This window comes from Apostichopus japonicus, chromosome 6, assembly GCF_037975245.1.
Source record: "Apostichopus japonicus isolate 1M-3 chromosome 6, ASM3797524v1, whole genome shotgun sequence".
NCBI classification, from domain to species: Eukaryota; Metazoa; Echinodermata; class Holothuroidea; order Aspidochirotida; family Stichopodidae; genus Apostichopus; species Apostichopus japonicus.
In genome coordinates this window covers 3,400,687-3,426,390 of record NC_092566.1, presented here as the reverse complement: position 1 = coordinate 3,426,390, position 25,704 = coordinate 3,400,687, and the positions used below count along the sequence as shown (strand labels likewise).

Here is a 25,704-nt window from a genome sequence, read left to right as displayed (position 1 = left end):
GGTTGGGGGAGGGGTAGGCGGAGGGGAAATTTTTTAAGTTGAAAGCACTGTTTAACAATGTTGGCTATGTTTCATTCATACTAAACAAATAAATATCAAGTATTTGATGAATATTAATGAGCCTTGTAAAAAAGGGACAGAAATAAACCAAAATACTGCACAGCACAAGAAATTTAATATTATTTATTTATTAATGTCATTTATCAGTGGCGAAAAGCAACAACAACAACACAAGTTTGGAGGTCTGCATCTGTCACTAACGTGCACTTGCTAGTTATTATTTGCTTGTTGACAATCGTTTAGTTTCTGAACGAAATGTTTGGCTAACACTGACGGTTGCATGGTTTTAGCGAGCCTTCGTTTCGATGCTGGTCATCTGATAGAGGGAGCACCGTCTTTTTCCACAATACAAATGCTAATGCAGATCACCAAAGGGCAAGGCCAAATACTGATACCGTATTTTAAGTACCACAAATATGGGAAAGCACATCCATCCAAGCAGGGCATGGGCAATGAACAGAAATTGTTCATCTTATGTCCCCATTTTGCTTCTTTAAATTTTTTTTTTGTAATTCTTTTTTTGGTTGTTCTGTGCTTGTAGCCAGAAATCATGCATATCAGGTGAGATATCCTTTGCAGGTATCATTTTTACTGGAGGGTTGCTGAGAGGCCACCAACCATTTAGGAGAATGAAACAAAAGACACTCACCATCCTGTTTTGGAGCCAGGAAGCTACCGACGTAGCTCGGTCCAAGCTGGTAGATGGTCGCAATAGTACTGGAGGAGAGGGGATCTTCCATCAGGTGGGTAGGCCCAAGCCTCCACTTGAGCTGGGAGGGAGCATGTAGGGCTGGAGGGGTGCCAATGTAGGCATGGATGGATACGATGTGATTGTTGGAAGAGGCGTTATTCCCGCTGCTGTTAGGACTGCTGTTTATGTACGAAATCTGATCCAAAGACAAACCAAAAATAACAGCGGTAAACGTATCATACTTTCATACGATTACACAATTGTTCTGCAGAATAACTATGTCTGACATGACATATTCTTCATAGATTCTTACAGGTTCAAATCCCTTTTACTACAAATTGTTACTGTAAGGAGAAGACCAAAGAATATCATAAATTATAATAAAAACAACATTTTGCTTGGTGGGGAGGGGGGGGGGAGGGTTTAAACACTAGTTACATCAACTTTTAATCAGTTATTTCTTCCTAAGACATTTCCTTTGACCTTTTTTTATGAAAAGACTATAAGCCATTTTAAGTGGCTTTAAGCTACCCCACTGTTCACACTCAGACTATAGTAAGAAATAAAATCATATTAATTTAAACAAATCATCTGCTACCACTGAACAATCACGTTTACGTTTCTATATTAGCAGTCGTTAGAATTTGTTCCAAAATATTGATACAATTGACCTCGAGAAGGGTGAACAGACGGTTCCAAAAAGAGCACCATACCTTGTTGGTGTGAAGTAGCTGGCCGTCCACAAAGATCGCAGCTGTGGTGTTATTTTTAATCACCGTCTTGTTGAAGACTACGGCCAAGTGGTGCCATCGACCCTCTTGACCTAGATCCTGACGAAAGAACTTGAAAGTGGAGCTGTTCTCCGCCTTGTGGTTACTCTTTCTTTTAGGAGCTGAAACGACAACTAACACAAGTTATATCACGGCAGCAATTTACTTCCACTTGAAAGGACACCAAATGTTATACCATATTCGAAGAAAAGTCCATAGGTAAATTCATGTTTCATTTTGTCAAAGAGCAATTTATTCTAAGAATCACAAGGAAATTTTGTCTCTCTTCCTACATGCCTTTTTTTCCCCCAAGACTGATAAATAAATCTAAAATGTCACCACATTTTGTATCAAAATTGAACTTTGAGTATGATTTGATAAAAGAAGTTTCCTTTAAAGAAACCGTTCATCTATGAAATCAGACATATCAAAATCAAAAGTCTGGCATCAGGAAGATGGCATGTAGGTATAGAATGAAAATTGATCCACTTTGCTCGATTTATATAATATTCCTCTTTTAAAAAGTCAGCAATAAATTAATACCCTAAACTATTCTCTTTAATACAAGAAGGACAAATGTGCAAGTGATTGAAACTGATAAACAGTTCCTTTAACCCCAACCACTTTGTCCTGTCCCTCTCCCTCATACAGCAAGAAAACTGGATAAGTACCGAACATTATATTGAAGAATAAACATAAATGGAGCCTGGAGAAGAAAGAGAAAACATCTCACAAAAACACATGACCTTTTAAAAATATTCATATATATTTACCTGTTCTTCCAAGGGGCTCCTCTAAAGTGCTTAAAATCAATTTTCTTTCCTTTGAAGAGAGCATCAAGGAGAAACAAGATATCTCAGGTCCAGAGCTGGATGCTGTCCTGACTATCGTCAGGAGCCTCACGGCATGGTCCCTGTTTTCTGACATGGACCCAAATTGGTCGACACAGAACCAAACAGAGAATGAGATGCCCGACTGCGGAGGAAATGTCCTGTCACCTGCAGACCAGAAATATAAACCCCAGAAAAAATTACTAATGCAAATTTTTTTTTTTTAAAAGTAGGACTCTGACGAGAAAAAGGTGAAACAAAAACATAGTCAAATATCCTTAATCCAAAACCAGAAATTCTCAAAGGCATAGACTGAACCATCTCTTATAACAGCAGCAGCAGCTTGGTAAGTTTAGAGAATCTGGTTGTTGGGCTTGAAATGCATGATGGGAAAAATTTCTCTACAAGAACAGGTAGCTATTGAAAGATCCCAAAAGCAAAGAAAAGTATAATTCTTCTAAAATATTGAAGCAAAAGGACAAACCTGTTCCTATCCCTCCGTGCGTCTCTCCACTGTTACCGGTATTCATACCCACCGTTACCACCGCTTGAGAGGTGGTCGCCTGTGGGGCTATCGAGGGCAAGTAGAGGCATCCGTACCCTTCCACGTTCATGTCAAACTCTACGAATGCTGGCAAGCTTGTTGCATCCGTCAGTCTGGTATCTCTTGGCGTTGTCATGGAGACCACACATTTCACCCTTGTCAATGGCACCGTGGGGCATTCTTCCGATTCACTCAACGCAGCCGTGGAGTTTGACTTTTTCAGACCATCGTTTTCTTTAACGATGTTTGCAGAGTTCAAAAGGTCAACTTCCTCTGAGTTCTTAGATGGCAACGCCAAATAAAGAGAGTTACCTCTCGCAGGATCGCTTTGAACTATCGTGTCTTCAGCAGCCGATTCCTCGTGGTGTGAAATAGACTTGCAGTTAAGAGGATTTCCCAACCTCAGGAAATCCCTGTGTAGGAGGAAGCAAACAAAGTCAAGAGTTGAAAATAACCAAACGTCCACCAAGAGGATAACAAGGTACCATCGGTTATGTACATAGCTATACAAACTCTACATACATAATTTCATTCCCATTTCAGTTATTTTTGTTCTTTCACAGCAGTGTTACATATACACATACATTTGGATCATATGTTAGTGCAACATTGTCGAGATAGGAAAGTGTTCTAGCGAGTGTTCTAGGAAGCCTTCACGCTTAGTCCTCTATGCATGAAAGAAACGACAACAACATCCAAATTAAGACATCTGTTCATGTCGAAAATCATTTACCTCAAAATGCATTTGTCTTTTTACGTACAAAGATTACAAATATGAATTGAACACTATATATTCCCAATATGTTGCAAAATAGTCTAGCTAAAACAAAGTGTGCAATGATCACTTTGACACTACTGTTGAATCTCTTTGCAAAGAAAGTCCTTCAAACTACACATAACATTGCTTAAAGTAACCCCCTTTTCAAACCAAACATAAAAGATCACTTCCAGACATCACTGTAGCTACTACGATGTAAGACATACTTGCATGGTAGGGTGGACGTATCATTAATAGTTATGCCGATCCTGTTTGCTCGGTGCTCATCACCCCGCACACACCCACTAATTACCCTTTGCCTAACTTTTACAAACATACCGATTTCACATATCACTTTAAATGTTTTAATCGGTTTGCGTAACATGTACGTATCTGGCATGAACAAACCTTCCTCCTGCAATACGTGTTGGCATAATACTAACTAAATCCTAACGATGTCTTGGTTTGTACAGCTGAATCCACTAAACTCACATTAATGGAGCGGTAGCAAAGCCTCCCTCAAATATATCCAAAATATTCTCACAATTTTTGAGATTTCAGACTACTATACCCAATAAAAGACCATTAAAGACCATAAAGACACCATATATGCTTAATGTATGCTATTAAACAGGTGTACTTTAGGTTGGGTCTGAGAAAGATTGTGTCCAATTTGTTTGCTACCACTCAGGGACGAGCCTGGGTTAAAAAAAATTCACAAAACTTTGCAAAAATTGTGGTATAGGCTCCAGTTTACATATGCTACAGTGTGTTAGGATCATACTTTTTGTCCCTGAGGTAGAAAAGAAATCACGGATATTCCGCGAATTCGCGGAAAAAGCTCATGCCTGACCACTAGGTGATATTTACCTCAATTCTTTGGGTTCAAAGGCTTGGGACGCCAACTTCTCGAGCATGTGCTGCATGGTGACGTGTAGTGGATGTTCCTCGTTGGCCAGAGGCAGGGAACCAATCTCTAGGAGCTTCTGGGGTAATCCTGCCTCGCATAAAATTTGTTGGTTTCGTTCTGAGCTGAGCAGTTCGTGAATGACTTGGAAGATATGCATTCTCAGGGAGAGCGACTCCTAAGACATTGGAAAAAATATTTCCAGCAAATGGTTCATAAACTTAATCATATGCTACAAAATTTAGGGATGCGTTCTCATTTTAAACAGTTTAACCCTTTTTCCTGATTTCTCTTCATTTTCTAAAATTACCCTGTAACCATAGCAACCAAGCCCACGCTTATGCATCCTTTTTATTATGTTTAATGTGACATAAACAATCAGTGAAAGTGAAGAAAAACCAGAAAGACTAAATTTGAAGTCATCCAGAAATAATTCATGGAAATGTCTAGCAAAATCCCACACCTGTGGTACAACAATTATCAATTTGAGCAAGAAATGTAATTTACAAAACAGCTCATTTGACCGTGACTAAAATGTTGCCAGACGCAAAATTATACACCTGTGACATTTGTAAATTATTCATGATGTTACACTTTAATCTGGTCTCTGGCTTGGCTGGGACTCAGTGGCACCAGACTTGGTCTTGGTTCAAACACAAAGGGGTTCTGGCTCGAACTTTGACCTAGTGGACTCCGACTTGACTTGGAGTCACAATAAAATGGACTCAACCACAGCTCTGCAAGAAACTCACTGGTCTAACTAACAAAACTCTGACCTAACTTTTAAAAATAAATGGATGTAATCATTCTAAAGATGGCTACCTACCTTTTCAAAGCCTTTACACATGGGTATCCCTGGAAGGAGGTCTACCATTGTAAGTACTGCTCCGGGATGGACGATCATCGGTATGTCACTGAGGATGAGGGACCTGCTTGAGATGGGGGACCCTAACATGAGGGAACCCCTGGGCGATGCCAGGGAATGCCGGCTACTGGCAGCATGTTGAGGGGAAGATGAGCCGTTTCTGGCAGAGGATAAGCTAGGGTGCGATCTGGAAGTACCCAAGGTGCCCGACGGTGATGGCAAGGGCGAGGAAGAGGATGAAGACGACTTTGATTCTCTGTGAATATTAGGAGAGAAATGAATAAAAAAGAGTCAATAAAGCAAAATTTAAACAAAACCCCAACCCACACATAATGAAAAGTAAAACATAAATATAATGAGAGAACTATAAACTGGCAGTTTTTATCCTTGCATGTATTTTACAAACCCTGAATCTTTCTAGAAAGCTCACTTTGTGTTGGAAAACCTTAGTTTAACTTGGCCTCCTCCCTCCTTCTCCACCCCCTTTATTTTTGTTTTCTTATTTATATATTGAATGGAACTGGACATGATCCCCAGGTCAATCCATTAAACAAGATTCTGATTATCATCCTAAACAAATATTTCACACAGAGTAGCTGTAGGTCTCATCCATTATCACAAGATATTGCAGGAAAAACGATCCTTTCTCTACAAACTGTCAAAAATTGGGCTTATAAACTTGGGATTTTGAATTACTGATGATGGGCTTTTAAGCCCCTACCACTGCTGCAAGTTTCGCTGAATGGAATGAAGATCACAATTAGCTGATTATATTTTCCTAAGCAATTACAAAGTAAGGAAATATTTAGTTTGAAATACTCACTTGTAGTCATCAATGGACAACTTGCAAAGTAAATGGAGCAGTCGGCAGCAAAATTTCAGTTGACTGGGAATTTTCCCGTAGTCCCTTGAAAGTTAAAAAACGGAAAAACATCATTTAACAATCAAATTCTAAAATCATTTGGGAAGTTCAAACCCATACATCAGTTTTTAATTTGATACAACTTTTGATCAAATTTTCCTGTTATTATGTTAAAAGTGAAAAGAAGATTTTGTCACGGTTGAACCACCTTTAAAATGAAGACCAATTTTTCCATTTTTCTCCCAGGTGCAAACAGTTTGAAATATTGTTGTGGTCCGTCCACATACCTCTTTTATCATGAGAGAAAAGTCTGTAAGAAAAAAAAACCTTGAAACACTGGAACTATAATGTCTATATGGTGCAGTATCACATGAAGAGGGGGGGGGGGGGTTGTAGGGGGGAATAAGACAGAGACATGAATATCTAAGTACCAGGTTTTTTTTTGAGAGAGAGAAGTTTCACGTTAAGATATTCCAATAGTTCCATGAATTCAAAACTCCTATTTTAAAAGTTTCGGAGTCCCAATGATAGCTTGTGATGCCCGTTAGGGTTGGGCGATATATCGAAAATTATTATTATCGCGATAATTTTTTTTCAAGACGATATTTTTTGAGGATTGAACAAATGACACTAGTTTCTTGTTTCACATGTCAGACAACTGGGACTTCTTCCAGTGAGCATGTACTGAATCAGTACATGTATTTAAGAAAGTTGCTTTTGTTCCAGAGTCGGGAATGTCAATATTACAAATTTGTTGACGCAAATGATATAATAAATTCCCCCCCCCCCCAAAAAAAATTTCCATGGTTATTTATTTAGTTATTTTGAAGGGAACAGTTCATAACAAACTCAGATATTCTCTTTGAATGTCCCCTCCATATATCTCTCTTTCGCCGTCCACTCAAAGCTCGACATTTATGCTAATTCTGTTAGAGGAAAAATTATCGTAATTATCAAAATATTGCGATAATTTTTTAACTATTTATCGTGACGGTAAAAAGGATAAATGTTACTCTCAAACTCACTCATCGATCTCAAAGTTGTTGAAGAATGGAGCTGTGTCTACACCGGAAATATCATCAGATTTCTCCACTATCTCAATTGGCAATGTTTTTGGCATGATACACTCCTCTGTGAAACATCCTAGAAACTTGTAAGCTCTCATGATGTTTTCATACTTCACCTGAAAAGGCCAAAAAAAAAAAAGTTGAGAACTTTTGTTCATTCTGACAAGGAAGTGGGAGAGGGGGAAAGGGAAAGGGTACGGTGCCTTTTTTCTTTTCTGCTGGAAAACTAAACATCTAACTGGACTTCTTTATAACAAACATAATTTGTGTTTAGTTTCAATTTAAAAGTAGTCAAAATTTTAAATTTAATCATAACTAGCGTTAGAGTTTTTCCTTTATGAAAGTTTCAAACTTGCTAATTAAAAAAGTATAAAGACGGAGAAGAGGAGAGAGTGTTCCTCTTTCTTGAAACTTGCTTGGAGAGACGCTCAATTCAATTCTTGAGCTCTTTTTTTTTCTAAATTTAGATGCAAAGCTGTCTCACAAGGTTTATCAGGAAAGAAGGAACTAATAGAAATACAATAATCAAAAATAGAATTTGTTAAACTTTACCTCAGATGAGAAGAATTTTGAATTTGCTGGCTCTTTCCTCATCGAAACAGATAAGAGTTGATTGATGGACTCGAGTAAATGAAAAATCTGATCTCTTGTGACTGCAGAGAGACATAAATCAAAAAGAAGAAAATATCAAAATAATTCTGTTTTCAACAACCATGCCCTCTCCGACTACCATTATCCTTAATACTCCGAGATGGTTTGTACACCTTACTGCTCCATCTCTCAACCCCCCCCCCACCCTCCCATGGCCTCCTCCCTCTCTTCCCAATTTGTCACCTCCTATAATCAATACTCCAATACCATTATAGTTAGTTCCTACTTTTTGCACTGCCACCTAGTAAATCCTAAATACTCAAATATGATTATCAGAAACTCAAACATTTATCGATTACACAATTCAAATCAAAATGTAACTTATATTAAAACTGAAAAACTGTTGATACAAATGTTTGAGCAGCAGTTTGTAAGGTATCATCTCTCTCACTGAGTGATTCAACTATACGACCACCATAAATTCACTGTGGAGTCCACATATGTACTTAAAATTCACAGGAATAAACACAATCCAAACTTTGACACATTTCTCTATTGACCTAGACCTAAATGACTCTTAGTGTCCTAAAAAAGTACTTTATTGACCTAAAGTAACCCTTAATGACCTAAACTGACCCTTAGTGACCATTAGTGACCTAAGGTAATCCTTAATGACCTAAAGTAACCCTTAGTGACCTAAACTGACCCTTAGTGACCTACAGTTACCCTTAGTGACCTACAGTGACCTTTGGTAACCTTAATTGACCCCTAGTGACCTACAGTGACCATTAGGTAATCCTTAATGGCCTAAAGTAACCCTTAGTGACCTTAATTGACCCTTAAATAGTGAACTACAGGAACCCTTCAGTAAGTGACTTACAGTGACCTAAGGTAACCCTTTATGACCCTTAAGGACCTACAATCATGCTAACTAACCTACATTTACTCTTACAGACCTAAGGTGATGCTTAGTGACCTTCAGTGACCCTTAAACAAAAACAGTTGGGACGCTTACCATGCTTCCATTGCTCTTCCTCTGGGTCACAGAGAGAAGCCTCCAGTCCTATTAGCACTGAGAGAACAGATACGAATCCCTGGGCTTCTCTGAACACAGACCTTGATCGATGGTTGATGAGTAAAACGTGCTGCAGGGCCTGAACAAGAAGAAAAGTGGAAAACACTTCATCACTCAGCTTCCTTAAATATGGTAACATTAAATATGATTTATATTCTGTTGTGTTATTCATCACTGCGATGAATGACACATACAGCTGGTGCAAAGTAAAGGCTTTTGGGGTGAGGGTAGGGAGGGGTGGGTCTTTCAGGAATTCTACACAATGGGAATGTCTTCTTGAAAGAAATGTTGATACTGATATTCATTTCATTTTCAGTGAGGCAGTCCGAAGAAAAAAACTTCAATTAAAAGTTATTTTTACTATCCACTTGCATGTAGTTAATTTTCACTTATGGCACCATATTGATTTGACCGCTACCTGTAAGCCCCATTGTTGTTATTCACTGTAATGTGAAACATCTCTGGAAATCAGCGTTTCACTTTCACTAGACAAATATAAATATATATATATATATATATAAATTCAGTCATATGAATGTTTATATTTAGTTCTTAGTTTAGACTACAGGAAAAAGTTGAACAAACTTAACCACAGAAAATATAGTTGAGACAACTTTGTTTTGCTTTCACACAATGGTTTTAAAACAAATTGATTACGATTGAATTGAGTTGAACAGTTTGCCAAAGAGACACATGTTTAAAAGAAGTCAAGTGTTAAACAAACTTTACAAACCACCATTAAAGTACTTCAATTTTTAGTAATTGATTTCACACGGTCGCGTGCACAGTTGTGCATTTGTAGCTACAGTTTTGAGGACATGAGGACTGTTGTTAAAGAACCTACTGAATAGATGACTGATAATGGATTTAACAATGTGTAGGTAACAACACATGCAGAAACTAGTATATTCCACAGGAAGGATAAAATTAGGCAAAAGGCTTGAGAATGAAGCCCAAAACAAACAAACAAACAACAAAATTAAAAGCCATAATAACTCGGTAACTAGAAGTCTTTTCTACTAAGGATATCCAATTATGCTCGAATAATAATAACTGCATTGTCAGAATGACCAACGGTACAACTAGTGAGCCAGCAGTAAGAGTCACAGAGAGTGCATTGCTAAAATATCATCCAACTTTAATAGGTTACAGAGATATAAAAGTGCAAATATTGATTGAGACAAGTACATTTTGTTAGTTAACTATTACAAAATTAAAGAAAACAGTTTCTGGACCTGTTGATTTTTTGTGTGTACAAGTTTCACCAAAATTTACTGGTTTGTGTATATTAAAGAGCAACAATACTTACTGTCACCAAATTTTATTGGCTTATGATATCTAAACAATGTTTATAATAATTTGTTACATTCATCAGTTGTTAGGAATAAGGCTTTATCAAAATGGTGTGAGAAATTGAATATTATGATTTTTGATAAAGATTGGTCATTATATTGTCTCATTCCATTTAAATGTTCCAATGATGTTAATATAAGATGGTTTAAATATAGAAATATTCATCGGCTCATTCCTTGCAATTATTATTTGCGTATTATTAATGTAGTAGATTCTGATCAATGTGACTTTTGTCACAATACTGTTGGGACAATTAAACATTTATTTTTTTACTGTCCTTTTGTTCGTATACTGTGGGAGTTTCTCAATAATATTTTGACCAATGCTAGTATTGATTTAAGTATTAATAAGGTAGAAAGGGTATTACTTTGTTGTAATCATGACTGTTTGTTTAATTTGATTGTTATTCTAGTGAAATATTATATTTTAATTGCAAACAGAAAAAACAAATTCCATCTGTTTTTGGATTGCTTGACTTTTTGAAAGGTTACTTTAGCTTACAGAAATGCATTTTTAGATCTAATATGAAAAATGATTGGGACCGATATTGGGAGCCTTGGGTAAACTTATTGGGGATTAACATTGAACATTACTAAAAGATATACTTTCCCATTGCATGGGGTTATATGTATTTGAATTATTTTTGTGTTTAGAAGCAAGATGATACATGTTGATTGTCGTTTTTGTTTGTACTAAAATGAGAGTTGAATATAAAAAAATTTAAAAAAAATAAAAATGCTTACTGAGAGTAGGTTACTAGGTGCACAAAGGATGGGGGTGGGGGAGGGGGCGAGGTTGGGCAGAGATAAAATGTTATCAATGAAGTGCATTTCTTGATTGGAGACAGGTAAGAGAATAAGAAGCAAAGTAAATAAAACCAGTTTTTTTTAATATCTAATCAGTGATTATTACCTGAATGATATCAATCTTCAGCTGTAGGTCTTGGAATTCCGCAGACTGCATAATGATCACCAGCGTCTCCATGTCATCCCCACCGTCCTTGCTGTAGATTAGCTGCTGTACAATCTCAAGAGCCTGATGCCTGCACTGGAAGTAGGGCACCAAGTTATGGGCACAGCGGGCACCCCCGCACTCTCGGAATATTGCTGAAAAGGTGACAGGGAGAATAATTGACTAGCAACAACACTCTTTAACCGGTCGCATTTTTGTCTTGCCCAGCGATATAAGCTAAATCGCCGAAGGCGGTGAACACGAAACTTAAATGAAGTTAGTTCTACACGTACGTACAATATGAAAGTATGATACGTCTGTAAGATTAACGTTAATATCGCTTTTGGAGAGGGTACAGACTCGGGGGGGGAGGCGGGGGGGTACAAACACTCCACTGTGACCTCATGACATGTTTTAGATGACCTACATCATGCTTGTGTAGATCCTGATTAAAGGAATGACATTTCAAAAAGCAAAGGGCTGCTAAGAAGAAATCAACAAGCTTTAAAGCACAAATCACCAAAAGAGAAAGTAAGACCGATACCTTCTGGTGAAGTATAACATTTTCTTCATGGGGGGTGGGGGATATGGAGGGGGAAACTTACTGGCATTCTGCTCATTCTCTTTCAACAACTCTGTCAGTATGTCCATCACGCCAAAGGCTAAGTTCTGTTGTCTTTCTGGTACGTAAATTTCAGCTTCTACTCCGGTCACTGAGAGAGAATCAAAAATGACGAAAGAAAAAGGATATTATTACAGCAATAATCATTATCATTCTTTTATTGAATTAAGTGAGCAGCTTTCAGGATCTTTGAGTATCTCAGCTGGTGGTTATCATAGATGCATCTTCAAAGTAAGAAGCACTAGACGGAATTGTTCCACAGCCTTCAAGCATCCTCTTCATTTTTGAGGTGAATTCAGGTGTTTGAACCAAACTTATATGTGTACTTCGAAGATAAAAGCCATTCGTTGAGGGATAAACATATAACAACAGATAGAAGACTGGCAGATTGTAACTCACTTTTAAGCTGCATTTTCTGTTGAAGTTTTGTAACTCTTATGTCACTATGATCGAACCACGTGATATTTATAGATAATAGTTGGATATTCCTCCATCCAAAGCTACAATTTGTTTTGAAGACAGGTCACCATAACCTTTAGCAACCCTGCCTCACCTTACCTTCATCACCACATAATCCCAATAAGTGTCTAAACTTACCTCTGCCAGGAGTATTCTCTGACTGTTTGGTCTTCAGCATGGCTGCATACTGGTGAAGACAGCTCACCATAACCTCCAACAAGCCCACCCTCACCTTACCTTCTTCACCACATAATCCCAATAAGTGTCTAAACTTACCTCTGCCAGGAGTATTCTCTGACTGTTTGGTCTTCAGCATGGCTGCATACTGGTGTAGACAGCTCACCATAACCTCCAACAAGCCCACCTCTCGGAAGACATCACGGTAAATTGGGCTCCACTTGAGTATGTTCAAGAGACATTGCACTGCTAATATGTTGCACTCGATTGAGCTAACGAGGGGAGGGGGAAAAAAGAAGAAAAAAAAGTTGATCCTTCAAATTCTCACTCAAGACTAAATTATGTTCTTGGAGTTCCTGTTTTCAAAAGTGCCTAACATGTGTGGCTTGACTTTTTAACACTTCTCAACTCTATTCAATTTTTTCTTCTCTTTTCATTCTTTCATTAATTATTAAGGTTATTATGATTATATTTTTGCATTTGTATTATTTTGCTTTGTGCTTGCTAACTTTTTATCACCATATAATAAATAATTAGACCTTAAAGGTGCTGCAGCCAAAATGAAATACATGTTTTTTATTGATTAAACTATTGCAGGAAAGCTTGAAAATTCCACAATTTGCATTAATCTTTTGAAGCTTTGGTAAATACACAGAAATACTATACACCTTAACTTGACCCAGTATAGAGTGAGGTACATGCTGCTGTCGATGAAATTATTTTAATAAACCTTTTAGAAATTACATTCAGTTTCTGATAGATACTAATTTATTACAAAACTTAAAATAGCATTAAAATATCGATGAAAGAAAAAAAAACCCTCATAATTCATATTTTTGATGTGTAATTACAAATAATTTAAAATTGTGTTCTAGCATAGCTGATGGGTATAACATCATTCCATGATTCATACTTGCATGCTAACTTCAGAAATTGATTACAAAGTAGAAAATTTATATACTTGGAAGAATGGATAATTATAAGAAATGTTAAAACTATATGCAAAATGTAGCAAAAAATCCAAAAAACACCCAAAAGCCTGGTAGGATTTTTAAAGTTAGGTACAGTACTTCAAAATATGTGCTATAAGTTGCTATGAAATCTATCTCCGTGACAACAACGCATATGAAATTTTACTTACACATGCATGACCTTTTACCAGATGATGTTCTTTGAGAATGTTCATTCATTATCAAGATGGAAATATAATCTTACATTTAATAGAGACGTTTTGTGAAATTTGTGGCGAGTTAGCGAGGTACTCATCAATCCTCACTTCTTCTTGGGAAACTGGTAATTCTAATTACGATGTTGTGGTGCAGGGGTACATAAGTGCGACAAATTTCACAAAAAGTCTCTAAACTCTGTTCTGTTGGTATTCCAGATAGCAGGGGGAAGATAATATTGAGTCTGTTAAGAAAAATTACTGATGAATCAGACAAATATAAACATTCTTCGGAAAAGTCTGTAATAGCGGGAGTTGATCGTCCAATGACGTTAGTTAACGATTTTGAAGCTAACAAGTGCTTGAAGTTTAATCAAACAGGTTGTATCTCAGAGAGCCTCTGAAAATAGTTTGACATGGCTGCCCAACAAGACCCTACAAAATACCGGAACAAAATTAGTCTTGACAAATTGTGTCACCAACGGGTACTTCTCTGTAGTTTCACATAAACTGAATATGTTCACTTTAGACAAATGTGACTTCATTTAGCAACGACAAACACATCTGTCCTGTTATATACACATATACTGTATTAACTATTATTATTATTCAATAAATGCCACAACAAGGAGCTGTTTGGTTCCGAGACTAAAAGGATCTTGGTAAATAAAACTTTTTTTTACCAAACTGACTATGAAGAGTTGAAAATAAAATGTCATCTAACACCAGAGCAGAGACAGAGACAAAAACAAGTTTAATTTTATCAAATTAAAAGTAAGGAGTTGAACTGGAGTTTAGCGAAGGGAAGTGGGATGTGGGTAATGTGGGAGGGTTAATGAACAAGACAATGGGCGAGGTGGTAAGGATGGTAAAATATCCTGATTTAACAATAATTCTTCTATTTTAAGATGTGAAATTCGAAAGGTTGGTAAAATATCCTGATTTAACAATAATTCTTCTATTTTAAGATGTAAAATTCATTTGCATGGTCTTAAAGCATCCCAATAGTATGTTTTGATGAGGTAAACACAATTCCCAAAAAGGTTCATGTTAGTTGAAAAGTGGTAGGTCTCCCCCTTTCTAGCATCTACTTTAAGAAAAACATTTTTTTAATCCATAAAAACAGAGAAGAATATTTGGCTAAATGGTATATTAGCGGTAACAAGCAACTGTCATATTTTGCAGGTTGCTAGAGAAACAGCCAGTGTTTTTATTGCAATTAGGACAACCTTTAGCTTTCGAGTTTCCAAAGATATACTTTCACTTAACCATTACAAGGATACGACATTCGTGTGACTATATACATGCTGGAGCTTCAAAACAGATAGCTGTGATTGTAATGTTGTCTCCCACCTCCCAAATACTTCTGAAATTCCCTTTTTTTCCCCCTATTTTTGGGGGTTGCATTTAGTAACAACAGATGTTGACAACCATGTAAAAGCCTTTGTCACCTCCAACACAATTATTATCATTCAGATTCACCCTACAAAAAATTTCATCAGATACAAACCTTGATGTGAGCTAAATTGCATGGAAAATGTTGGGTGAAAGTCATTGGTGTTGTGACAAGCCTTACAAAAATTTTTTTTTTTAATAAAGATGACAAAAAATGTTTCAGAATATTTTATAGCATATCCGATTGGAGCCATTGATCATTACTAATACCACTTTCCTAAATCTTTGGGTAATCTCTAAAGCTCAAATAGTTACAAATAAGCAATAAAATATGAACATTTCAATTTAGAATGTTGAACATATTTCATAGTGTGACATGTTTACACATCTCCATTCAGCCCTTTTGCCGAACGAATTACCTTTTCAACTGTCACTGTGCAAAATTACTAACAGGAAGTAAAAAATTTCATCAATCATAATTTACCAGTTAAAAGCAAAGGCCCACTAAAAAGGGTAGGTGGGTAGGGAGGGGGAGTACTTCTTTGGCAAGATTGAGTCACTTTCATTAGTCATAAATATTGCTAGTTTTCATAAAGTAAGTGTACGAGCCTGCATGACCAGTGTTGTCAGCAGCTTGTAATGTGATAATCACCCCGACAAATAACATGTCGATATTTCAGTCACTCTACAATATTTTTGAACAAAATAAAACTGGCAAAATGCAGATTGGAAAAAAAAAAATTGAGAGATCAAACCAGCCAACTGAATCAAAGCTTGCAAAGGGTTAAATGTGAAAGCAAAATGACCAATTCTATCATTCATCATGCTATTCGTAATCAGGAGTACCCTTACACCAAGTGAATTCCTTTTTATGAGGAAAAAAAAACTTCCAATTTTTGCATGCTCTAATACTCAAAGAAACAGATTTCAGAGTAAAAGCACTGCCAATCGTAAGATAAGTAGGAGTGAAGTGGAAAATGACTTCCAAAAGCGGGCAAAAATGAACGAGAAGTAAAAAAAAGTTGACGTGATTTACGAGTGGAATTGTTCGACCGACAGAAAGTCATTTGGGTGAGTCAGTAGAAGAACAACACTGCGAGGGTCCTTTCGATAGTTTTCCCTGAACATAAACCTGTTGGGAAGGAGGATAGCCATGTTTGTTGATAAGAGGTTTTATGCAGAATCAAATCAATTTTTTGTTTGGTAAGGCTTTAGGGCTGAAAAGTCAAGGGTTTTTTATTTACAATTCTGAGCCGTGTTTGTAAAATCATTGCACCAACGACCATATTCAAACTTTCTCACAGGTATCTTCTTTTTATCCCTTTTTTTTTTTTGGACAAATTTAAAACGTAGATCTGATTCATCATTTGTAGCCAGATAGCAAATGTTATTTTTTTGTTTACTATTCTCAAAATGAAAAGATCGTTAAGCAACTAGTAGATAACAGTTCCATGAAATTCTGAACATGAAAATGACACGAAGGGCTATCAATTGGAAGAAAATATCTTATTTAAACAAGAAACTGGAATAGCTAGCAAAAGGTGTTCCTTCCATGGCACTAATGGAAAAGGGGAAGGGAATTGGGTGGGGAGGGGAGGTTAGGAGGGGATTGCAAAGTCAATGCAAAAGGCTACTTTGAACATCAAACTATAAGTGATTCCTGTTAACTGAGATCTTCAATTTATTTCAATGACCAATTTTAGAGTCCCAAATTTCCTTCAGATGTATTATACACTTTCATTAAATTCGTCCATGTGTTTGAGAAAGGAGTGTGATATAAAAATGACATCTATGTGTCAATACAGTGTTTTCTTTCAATTTTCACTTTTTTTCCACAAGAATTAATATCACTTCAGCATAAAATAACTATTTCTTGTCATTCCCAATCTTGTTTTTGTCTCTTATCCCTAAACAAATGGAATTGTCACAGATCTTCACTTTTCAACATGTCACTTTAAAGGAGTTGGGTTTTCCCCTTTACAGAGTTAAAAACAGCTTAAAGGGTCTCCATTGAAACAAGCCTCTTGTACTGCTTGCAAGGCTCAAAGTAAACTTCTTAGGAATGGTAAACTCTTCTGTCAAGTTATCAATAAATTAAAACATGTTCAAAGCAGACAACATTTAAATTTCTTGCGAAGAATTATCAAAACATTTCAACACAACCGTTGTAATTGTGGGGAATTCTTCTATGAGAAATAAGCTCAGCATAAAAGGGATAACATCACACCAAGAATAGTATAAACACTGAAGAGGAACACAAAGCTGAAAAATGAAAACTGTAGCTAAGCTGCATTTCAAAGAGAGGAGCATATCCAACAGTAGTACACGACACTGCATTACTGCCAAGGATGCCCGATTATGTCTTTTTACCCAGATACGTGGTTTAAAAAAAATGTAACACAGAGAAGAGTTCAACATGAAGACGAAAATAAATCGTAAATTATCTACCATGTTTGAAAAGGTTCTGTTCCCCCTTCGGCTATTTCTCACCACAAAAGTTACTGAAGCTTGTCAATGATTTAGATTGTGTCAGAGCGGGAAAGGTCCCAGTGAGATTCAACATTTCAAACGTATTTGTCAATTATGTGCTTGTTACTCTTCAAGTTTATGTTTACTTTTCGGACTCTTAATGTAATTATCTTTACTGGTTAAAGAACACATGGACACCAATTATGTCTTTTTTGTTACATATTTTGGGAGCATCTGTCATCTCTAATGTCTGTATATGTTTTAATGGCAGATAGCTCTTGGATTTTGTCAGAAAGGAAAACTTTTGAACATCTCAAGGGATGAGGAACAGAGGAGGAGCAAATCAGGAACAAGAAACAACAGTATTCATTCTTCTCATCTTTTCCATCAACACAAAATTACGTCGAGAAATTCTGCAGACTTAACGCTCGATGGTAATTAAGTTTTCTCTTAATCTTATTCTTTTCTGCTTTGTTGAGAAAACGAGACAATGCCTTACAACCACAACGGGATACATTGCTGAAGAACTTCTAAAGGCATTCCATGAGAAGTGTCTGAAAGAAGGACACCCAACATTTAGTGAATGCGTAACAGTGCACTTGCAGAACCAAACTCTATTAAATAGTGCTACAAATGCTTTCGCTGCATAAATGTAACTTTGGTATGTTTCATGTGTATTTCTAATTGTCTCTGGCATTTACATACTTGCACAACTGTCAAGTAGGTGGGTTTACATTAGTAACTCATTTATGCCAAGAAGACACTCAAACAGGCTGGCAGTTGTTAGTTTTACCAAGCAAAACATTACAGGAAAAGAGAAAAAACCATTTGCCAGAGCCATTGTACGATGACATCACAGAATCTAACTGGGGCCACTCCTGTAGGAATGTAGGATTTATCTGTTGAACAGGACTACCCTGGGAAAACTGGACTAATCTAGTCCCTTGACAGACAGATCTCAAAAAACTTACCAAGTTCTAAAACAACATCTCTTTGGAGCACTGCAATTAGATGAAATTTGCAAAACACCTGCGTAGAATATCTGAATATTTTCAGATTTTAACATTGTCTTCACAAGACCAACTCTACGATTTCAATCGAGACCATTATATTATTCTGGCCTCTGTTTTCTATTTTTATTACTTTTTTTGCATAAGAGCCATGGAAACATACCTCCCAGCTTTCAGCAGCAAGCTCAGGCTGATCAGTTCCTTGTAAGGTACAAAGTTTAGCCTCTCCACGACAAACTCCAATAATTCCAAGATCATCCTCTGTATGGGGGGTGGCTTCTCCGACATTTGGTCAATGAATTGTGAAATGGTGTGAAGGGGTTCCAAGACAAAATAGTTGGCGCTGTCTGAATTATAAATGTTGTTTATGACCTCCAGAATCACCTTGCAAAGTTGCTCTGTTCGAGCCTGTTTAAGAAAATGAATTGCAAATAAATCGTTCACTCATAACTACATTTTTTGTTCATATCTATCACACAATATGTATCACACAAAATATCTATCACACAATATCACACAAACTGTGGAGTGTTAGCTCAGTGGTTAACGCCGGTGCCTTCCAGTTCTAAGGTCCCCCGGTTCAAGTCACTCTAAGATTAATGTATGTTATCCAGTTACAGTGTTGTTAACAATTGAAAATCATGGACGTTAAATATGAATCTAAGAGACTGATTTCGGTCAGCTTGCAGCTTTGATAAGCCAATGAGGCTTCTCCGTGAGTTCCTGCTAGCAGGAGGATCTAAAATACATAAATACATACATACAATATAGGTTTTTACATACAGCATAAAAGCTGGAGGTTGGGTTGGGATTTGTACAGCCCAAGCTTTCAGTGGTTTGGAAATAAATTTACAAATGACTATACTTACCTGTCTCCATTCAACATGTGCACTCCAATGTACCTAGCCTAGTAACAAAAGTTGGTAACATTTTAGCACTGTGCCCCCCCCCCCTGCTGATTCACCTCAAGGTCAAAACCCACTTCCTCTTCTTTTCAAATTGCACAATTTTAAAGTTTTACCACTACAAATGCTTATGTGATTTTCATCTGCTGGAATCTGGTTTGTTTCTTAAGAGAAAGGCATATAGACAGTATAGCAGATGTGTATGGGATGCAGTCCTGTTCAGTCGCTTTAGGTTTTGAAACTTTTTTGGGACGAACCTTATAATTATAACGATGAAACTGGAAAAAAAACGTTAAAGGGGTAAGCAAAAATATAGACAGTAGTCAACTTTCAACAGTTGGAACCAGTAATCAACAAGCAATATAAGAAATGATACAAAGGAGGGGATCGCTTGACTTCAGTGGGGGTGGGGGGGTACCCCTAGTTGTATAGGAGACAAGGACAGATACTCTGTTTAAATGTTTAGGTAGGCAGAACACATAACAGTAGACTAGGTACACATATTGTTCTTAAAATGTTACATGTCTAAAGTATGCAAACACAAATTAAAGGATAATTGGAGATTAAGTGAGATTTAATTTCATAACTCACACCCTAATATTCATAACTCACACCCTTATATTCATTTATGAGCGTGGTCATTCCTTGAACAGTCAAAACTAATAACCAAAGTGTCAGACAAATTAAACCTCGGCATGAAAAAGATTGTAGAGACTTAAATGAAAGACCAGCTTCCGATGGACGTTTACACAAAACAAAAACAGATTTAAGTCATAGCACTATACCTTGAGGAAGACAGTCTGCAAAACTTGGAAAGCCTGAAGATTTCTAACACTCTGACCTACAAAAAAAAAAAAAAAAAGTGAAGTGTTAAATCAATGATATTGGTAAGCTCATTAAGAGGGTAATGAGCTCCTGAAATTGAAATGGACATCAAGGTGAGATAAGTTGGTCACAAAAAGATATAACACCTGTCACCTCAGTTTTATGATATACTCATAGGATCTTTCTGCTATCTCTCCACCCTCCTCTCCCCTCCACCCTCCCCTCTCCCCTCCCTCTCTCCCCTTCCCCTTCCCCCTCTCCCCTCACCCCAATGGTATGTTGATAACCCTGTAAAATTCTACACTGTTATAAAACAAACATCAAACCATCTTTATTATTTTAGCATAATATGAAGAAAACTTGTACAAAAATGAAACAATATTATACGATCTGTTTTATAAGATCTGTTTTTATGACATTTTCCAGATAATAACCTTATTTTTTGTAATCCTTTGGGAATTTGTCTATCATAGGTTATGTGTTAAATTAGATCCAAGTAATGCAAGTAATTAATTTAAGTTATTAATAATTTGCGTTCATCAGTGAGGCAGTTTGTTGTCTAGACGACTGAGTACTTGAGGAAAACAATTTTACGAGTTAACATTTTCCAACTCATCCCTAAAGCATAGTTTGATATTTAAACAGGGCAATTTTTTTTAAGTGCCCTAAGACAACCAAATTTTTCTGTCTGGACAACCAAAATCAGCTTTGGAGGTTGTCCCATGGGAAATTAGTTGTTAACATCAAATTCAAGATGAATTGTGAACTAAATATCCCAAAATAGGTTTACAAAGTAATAAATTGGTATCACCCACAAAGAAGTATTTCATTCACCAACCTACACATCTCTCCTAAAGTGTACATATAGGTGTTCTATTGACCAAACCTACACATCCCTCGTACAGTGTACATATTGGTCATTGTTAGTTTGCAGAGTTTCTCCACACAACTTGCTGTCCCGGCAACCAAGAAGCAAAAGATCCTAAAAAATTTGCCTTGCTTAAATGTAATCATAAATGATCTTTAAATCATAGTGCACCAACCAAGAAATTTGAATTGGACTGGGGAGGGGGGTGGTGTGGTTCTCGATATTTAAATGATTTGAAAAGAGCCAAGAAAATTTTGCTTAAAACATGATTCAAACCAGAATTTCAAGTCCAATGCTCTATCAACTGAGTAGTCCAACCATATATTGAGGGTTTCTTCGTAGAAATCTATTTCTCCGCAGGGGGTGGGGGTGGGGTCAGACACCAAAGTGACTTGCATACAGTGTTACCAGGAGTCATATGCCAATTGGAATATATATTTTTCTCTTGAAATCCATTCCCTTTTGCTTTCTGGGTTACATCCCAATGAAATGGGTTTTTTGGTGGGGGGGGGAGGGGGGTTCTTTTGGTCAGTTATTAACATCAACAATTGAGAACTAATGCGACATACCTTTACCAGATGGTACTGGGAATGTAAATCCCGGCAGTTGGAAGGGAGCCTCGAGAACAGCGGAGTTGGGCCTGAGTTCTCGGAATCCGCATGACGTCAATGATGCCATGAGAAACATTAAATGCCGCATGGAATGTTTCGATTCTTCTGTTGTCATTTCTTCCAATCTGGGAATATGGAAATATACTAAATATTAAAATCATCTCTTTTGCAGTGACCACTGTCAAATGGTCTGTGTGTTAAACTAGCAATCCAGTCACTTTTATTATTGAGCCTCCAAATGTCTGAAAGATGAATTCATGAGTGTTTAATATGGTAATGAAAAGACCGTGTAATTCTATGGTAGCAAAAGTTGTAGAGAAAGAAAGAAAAGGTGTAGAATGATACATTTGGACCAAACATTGGCACGTCAACAAAATGTACGTTGGAACCATTTTTTCATTTGAGGAATCTGGTGAATACTAAGCCACTAAAATTTGCCAGTGACTTTCTACTACAGTGTACAGTGCTACAAAGTAGAAGAGATACCCAGTTTAGTCTACTGTAGGTACGATAAGACAAGCCTGCTGAGGTTGTGAGAAGACAGGTAAGTGAGCTAAGCATGCTATGTGATCTTCAAATAAAGTCTCCTGAAGCAACAGGATAGCAAGTTTTTAATCATTGAATATCTTTACTCCTTTAGCTGTGCTAGATAATTCTGAAGAAAACTACTCAATGATTGGCATGAAGTATGGACATGTGTATAAAAATTCATTTAAACACATGTATACAGTAATTAATGCAACGTTGGTCAAATAAAATAGTTAAGTCCCTTCTATACCCACTTATTATACCTCGAGGCACTCTCTACTGACATTACGAAACAGTTCCTAACCTTAAGATGATACAAGCATGACATTGCTGAACCAGTCATTACAAGGGCTTTTCAAGTCAGATATGAAATTAATAAATAGAGAAAATTGTCTTGTCCAGGTGATCATCTTCAGTGGTCATTTTGGTTAGGATAACAGGAAGCAAACTAATACGGATCACCACTGACCCGCAAAGCTAAGCTGGCACAGCTAATTGACTTGTTAGCCTCAAGGTCATAGGCGTAGAAGGCGGGGGGATTGGGGGGGGGCTGCAGCCCCCAACCAAATATTTTTGAAAAAATTTGGGCAATATGCTGAGAATTGTTCGGGCACCTACTGAAAGAAATATAATTTGCAATGTGTTTTTCAATGGTAAAACTTATATTACTTTATCATTATTATTGTACCTCCAATAAATCTAATTATTGTACTGTATGTTATTGGCATGTGATGTAATAACTGATTCATGCCTATATGATGTGCACAAAATGTTGGATATATTTTTGGGGCAAGTCGTTACAGCCCCCCCCCCCCCTAATCAAATTGGTCTCCTACGCCGATGCTCAAGGTCATTGGTTCAAATTCAAATTTCTAGCTGTATCTTTGCTTTCTCAAGCATCATTATTCCGATATGTCAGTTTCATTGACAAATAAATTATTTGAAAAGAAAACCCTATCATAACACTACTATTCTGTCCCTTCAAAAATTCATGTAAACCTTAATTCCTCATTTTGGGTAAATTTTATTCACGTTTTCCTCTTTGCCATTGGGACACGATTTATCCATAAAGTGCACAAAGTTGCCCCCCATCTACAGTTGACAACACTGCAACAGCAATTTGCAGAAGATTAATTCAAATTGACGTTCTTAATTGCTACAGGGTCACTGTAATGAGATCAGGATTATGTTGGTGGCACTGTGATGGGCAAATGTTACATTGTCTTCTTTGCTTACACCCAGCTGTAAAATTAATAATGATTGATGTAAGTTTCTAGGAATTGAAACTTAATCACTAATTTCCTCCTCTACCTTTCAATTTCCAGGTCTGATAAACTATTTCATTTCTTTGCACAAAGATCTGGAGTAAAATTCAACAGAAACCTATACATCTATGAAATACCTAGTCAGCTAAAAAAAAAAAAAATTATTTGCAAATAACCAGTGTGGATAACAGAGTTTATACAATTTTTTTGGGAATATGAAGCACAAATTTAAATTTTTGGGTTTCCTTGCCTTGAAAGTTTATACTGTTATGGAATCACCTAATTGAAAGAGCAAACTGAGGAAATGGGTCCTGAAGTCAAGTACCAGAACATCAGACAAGAGTTCTAGATAACTTGATCATTGCAAAGGTAGTACCATTCTGAAAGTTGATGACAGATAACAGTCATTAGTGAAAGTGGAAAGTGAAAGTGGAAAACCATCTCAGCCACTTAAAAGAGAGGAAAGGTCAAATCCTGACACAGAAAAGTTATTCATCAGGAATGGTTGAGATTTCAAATGACAGTCCATCAGCTTCATATCTGGGCAAATATTTGGACAATATCTGTCACTAAATGTCCTTTTGGAATACCAAGCACTAGTAAGGGCAAATGTACTGGCTTACAGTCAAGTGTTCTGTTACATAAATCCCTGAGGTCTTAATATTGAGAATTCAGAGCTGTTTAAGATATTGTGCAGTAATTTCCGACTTAGATAGAAATGACATCTTAAACAACATCTTAAACCTGTTCCAATAAAGTATCAAGTTTGTACTTCCTGCAACTTCCACTTCTTGAGATATTGTGTGACCAATGTTTTCAAACTTTTTACCCATGCTGACCTCAAATGACAATTGGCCAATATCAACAACAAGTCCAAATCATTTCTACGTAAGGGGAGGTCTACATACCAAATATGAAATGTACCCCAGTTATCCTTGGTTACGAGGAAGTGTCAAATACACACACACACATGCATTCTCTCACACGACCGCACACACCATCACCATCACATAGTTCCCTTCAGCCTCCGGCAAGGAATCAAAAACCTCAAACCATAAATCACTTATAAGCTACAGAGAAAAATCTGTTGACACCAAAATAAACTAACATAAAAAATATAAAAAAATTAAAAATCAAAGAGTGTTAGGGTAAAAACCTTCAGAAAAACACTTCAGGTGTGAAATAAACTGATTGGATGAAAGAGAAACCAGCAAAGCAGTTTGTTTCGTTTTGTCAAGCATCCAGTTTAGGTGAGATTTTCCGTGTGTGTATGTATGTAACCTGTACAGCTTTACTATGTACATTATCGAACAATATTAACATATTCTATACATGCACAGTATGAGGACATCAGGAGAAAACAGAGAAATGAGGAAAATAGAAGCAGAGAAATGAGGAGGAAAGGGGGAAACAGGGAAATGAGGAGAAAAGGGGGAAGCAGAGAAATGAGAACAGAAGCAGAGAAATGAGGAGGAAAGGGGGGAAGCAGAGAAATGAGGAGAAAAGACCAAAGCAGAGAAATGAGGAGAAGAGGGGGGTACAGAGAAATGAGGAGAAAAGGGGAGAACAGGGAAATGGGGAGAATAGGAGAAAGCAAAGAAATGAGGAGAAAAGGGGGAAGCAGAGAAATGAGGAGAACAGAAACAGAGAAATGAGGAGGAAAGGGGGAAACAGGGAAATGAGGAGAAAAGGGGGAAGCAGAGAAATGAGAACAGAAACAGAGAAATGAGGAGAACAGGAGAAAGCAGAGAAATGAGGAGAATAGGTGACAGCAGAGAAATGAGGAGAAGAGGGGAAGCAGAGAGATGAGGAGTCAAGGAGAAAGCAGGGAAATTAGGAGAAAAGGGGAAAGAGAGAAATAAAGAGAACAGCAAAAAGCAGAAAAATGAGAACTGAAACAGAGAAATGAGGAGGAAAGGGGGGAACAGGGAAATGAGGAGAAAAGGGGGAAGCAGAGAAATGAGAACAGAAACAAAGAAATGAGGAGAACAGGAGAAAGCAGAGAAATGAGGAGAACAGGTGACAGCAGAGAAATGAGGAGTTTACATTTTTCTCCCATTTGTATTATAGAACTTTCCCAGC

General features: G+C 37.0%; 1 protein-coding gene across 7 annotated transcripts in view; it reads right to left on the bottom strand.

The window, feature by feature from the left end:
• The window catches only part of LOC139968690 (WD repeat and FYVE domain-containing protein 3-like), a 99,432-nt gene that overhangs the window by 39,362 nt on the left and 34,366 nt on the right, over positions 1-25,704 (bottom strand). For 4 of the 7 annotated variants that reach the window (XM_071972979.1, XM_071972983.1, XM_071972980.1 and 1 more), the window contains exons 7-23: positions 21,788-21,954; positions 20,311-20,366; positions 18,784-19,028; positions 16,178-16,273; positions 12,681-12,853; positions 11,929-12,036; positions 11,285-11,478; positions 8,960-9,098; positions 7,906-8,006; positions 7,312-7,469; positions 6,248-6,331; positions 5,386-5,680; positions 4,523-4,737; positions 2,836-3,308; positions 2,295-2,519; positions 1,465-1,655; positions 710-947 (exon numbers count right to left, since the gene is read on the bottom strand). In XM_071972979.1, the coding sequence (XP_071829080.1) occupies positions 710-947; positions 1,465-1,655; positions 2,295-2,519; positions 2,836-3,308; positions 4,523-4,737; positions 5,386-5,680; positions 6,248-6,331; positions 7,312-7,469; positions 7,906-8,006; positions 8,960-9,098; positions 11,285-11,478; positions 11,929-12,036; positions 12,681-12,853; positions 16,178-16,273; positions 18,784-19,028; positions 20,311-20,366; positions 21,788-21,954 (3,158 nt within the window). Of the gene's footprint in view, positions 1-709; positions 948-1,464; positions 1,656-2,294; positions 2,520-2,835; positions 3,309-4,522; positions 4,738-5,385; positions 5,681-6,247; positions 6,332-7,311; positions 7,470-7,905; positions 8,007-8,959; positions 9,099-11,284; positions 11,479-11,928; positions 12,037-12,542; positions 12,630-12,680; positions 12,854-16,177; positions 16,274-18,783; positions 19,029-20,310; positions 20,367-21,787; positions 21,955-25,704 lie in introns of those variants that run through there. The other 3 variants (XM_071972982.1, XM_071972984.1, XM_071972985.1) reach the window with 3 other exon arrangements.